At 54.4% G+C, this 2,154-nt stretch overlaps 2 protein-coding genes across 2 annotated transcripts in view; both read right to left on the bottom strand.

The window, feature by feature from the left end:
• Nucleotides 1–170, bottom strand: part of TYK2 (tyrosine kinase 2) — a gene marked incomplete at its 3' end in the record, with an annotated part of 30,487 nt that extends 30,317 nt beyond the window's left edge. Inside the window, 1 exon segment of the mRNA XM_021383435.1 lies at nt 128–170. Within this exon segment, the coding sequence (XP_021239110.1) occupies nt 128–170 (43 nt within the window).
• CDC37 (cell division cycle 37) overlaps nt 7–2,154 on the bottom strand; it is a gene marked incomplete at its 5' end in the record, with an annotated part of 8,327 nt that continues 6,179 nt past the window's right edge. Inside the window, 2 exons of the mRNA XM_021383436.1 lie at nt 7–1,266; nt 1,359–1,496. Coding sequence (XP_021239111.1) covers nt 1,027–1,266; nt 1,359–1,496 — 378 coding nt within the window. The remainder of the gene's footprint in view (nt 1,267–1,358; nt 1,497–2,154) is intronic.

The raw sequence follows: 2,154 nt of genomic DNA on the forward strand, positions 1-2,154 counted from the left end.
GGGGCACGAGGGGGATGGCCAAGGGCTCAAAATGTGGGAAACCATCAAAAACGGGAATTTCTCCCCAAAAGAGCCACGCTCGTGAACTGTAGACCTCGATGGGGTCATGGCCAACGCCTCACGCTACAGGAAACCCCCAAAAAGCGGGGATTTGGCCCCAAAATCGCCATGCTCACGGGCAAGAGGGACTCACAGACATCAGTGGGGTCATGGCCAACAACTCAAAATATGGGAAACTATCAGAAAATGGGAATTTCTCCCCAAAAGTGCCATGCTCTTGAACTGTACACCTCGATGGTGTTACGGCCAACGCCTCACACTACAGGAAACCCCAAAAAGCGGGGATTTGGCCCCAAAATCGCCGTACTCACGGGCGGGAGGGACTCGTAGACCTCTACGGGATCACAGTCAACAACTCAAAATATGGGAAACCCAAAAAAGTGGGAATTTCTCCCCAAAAGTGAAACATTCATGGCCAGGAACGACTCGTAGACCTCTACAAGGTCATGGCCAACGACTCAAAGGATGGGAAACCCTCAAAAATGGGAATTTCTCCCCAAAATTACCACACTCATGGGTAGGAGGGAGTTGTAGACTTCAATGGGGTCATGGCCAACAACTCCAACGTCTCACACTACAGGAAACCCCAAAAAGCGGGGATTTGGCCCCAAAATTGCCGGACTCACGGGCAGGTGGGACTCGTGGACCTCTACGGGATCACGGTCAACGACTCAAAATATGGAAAACTATTAAAATGGGAATTTCTCCCCAAAACTGCCACACTGATGGGCAGGAAGGAGTTGTAAACCTCAGTAGGGTCATGGCCAACAACTCAAAGTATGGGAAATCATCAAAAATGGGAATTTCTCCCCAAAAGTGCCACACTCATGGGCAGAAGAAACTCTTAGACCTCTACAGGGTCATGACCAACAACTCAAAATATAATACGCCCCAAAATGTGTGAATTTCTACCCAAAAGTGCCACACTCATGCGCTGTAGACCTCAATGGTGCTACGACCAACGCCTCACACTGCAGGAAACCCCAAAAAGCGGGGATTTGGCCCCAAAATCGCCGTACTCACGGGCGGGAGGGACTCGTAGACCTCTACAGGGTCGAGGCCACCGGGCCCCAGGCGCTTCTGCCGCTCCTCCTCCTCGTACTCGCGCACGGCCCGCTCGATGCGTGCCTTGGCGCGGCCGCGCACGCGCTCCTTGAAGGCCTCCAGCTCGTCGTTGAAGCCCTCCATGTATTGCTGGTCGGCGGTCTAGGGGGCGGGGGGGGGCTGAGGTTGGGTGGAAATCGCCTCTTTTTGGGTTGTTTTTTTTTTATTGGGGGGGGGGGGCGGTTGTTGCCCACCTTGATTTTGGTGAAGAACTGGCGGAAGCAGGCGCGTGGGTCGACCTTGAGGCTCTTGGCCAGCTCCAGGATGAACTGCATGACGATGGTCTGGTGGGCGACCTGCTCCATCAGAGCCTGCTTCTGTAAGGAGGAAGGGTGGGAGTGAGGGGGGGGTCAGGACCCCAAAGGGAGCCCCAAAAGGAGACCCCGAAAGAGCCCCAAAAGGAGCCTAAAAGAAGCCCAAAAAGAAGCCCCAAACGGAGACCCAAATGAGAACCCCAAATGGAACCCTAAAAGGAGACCCAAAGGGGGACCCCAGAAAGAGCCTAAAAGGAACCCCAAAAGAGCCCTAAAGAGAGCCACAAAGGAGACCCCGAAAGAGCCCCAAAAGGAGCCTAAAAGGAGCCCTAAAAGGAGCCCCAAACGGAGACCCAAACGGAGACCCAAACGGAGACCCAAACGGAACCCTAAAGGGAGACCCAAAGGGGGACCCCAAAAAGAGCCTAAAGGGAACCCCAAAAGAGCCCTACAGGGAGCCACAAAGGAGACCAAAAGGAGCCCCAAAGAACCTCAAAAAGAGCCCCCAGATGCAACCCGAAATGGAGCCCCCCAAAAACCCCAAATGGAGACCCTAAAGGGAACCCCAAAAGGAGCCCCCCAAAACCCCTCAAAGAGCCCCAAATGAGAGCAGGGACCGAGCTCATTCCCACCCCCTATTGCCCAAGGAACCCCTCTGTGTCCCGTGCCCCCCCCCAAAAAAAAAACCCAAAGCATTTGGGGGTGGGGGGCTCCTTCCCACCCCCCTTTTCCATTT

This window comes from Numida meleagris, unplaced genomic scaffold (assembly GCF_002078875.1).
Source record: "Numida meleagris isolate 19003 breed g44 Domestic line unplaced genomic scaffold, NumMel1.0 unplaced_Scaffold400, whole genome shotgun sequence".
Taxonomy (NCBI): Eukaryota; Metazoa; Chordata; class Aves; order Galliformes; family Numididae; genus Numida; species Numida meleagris.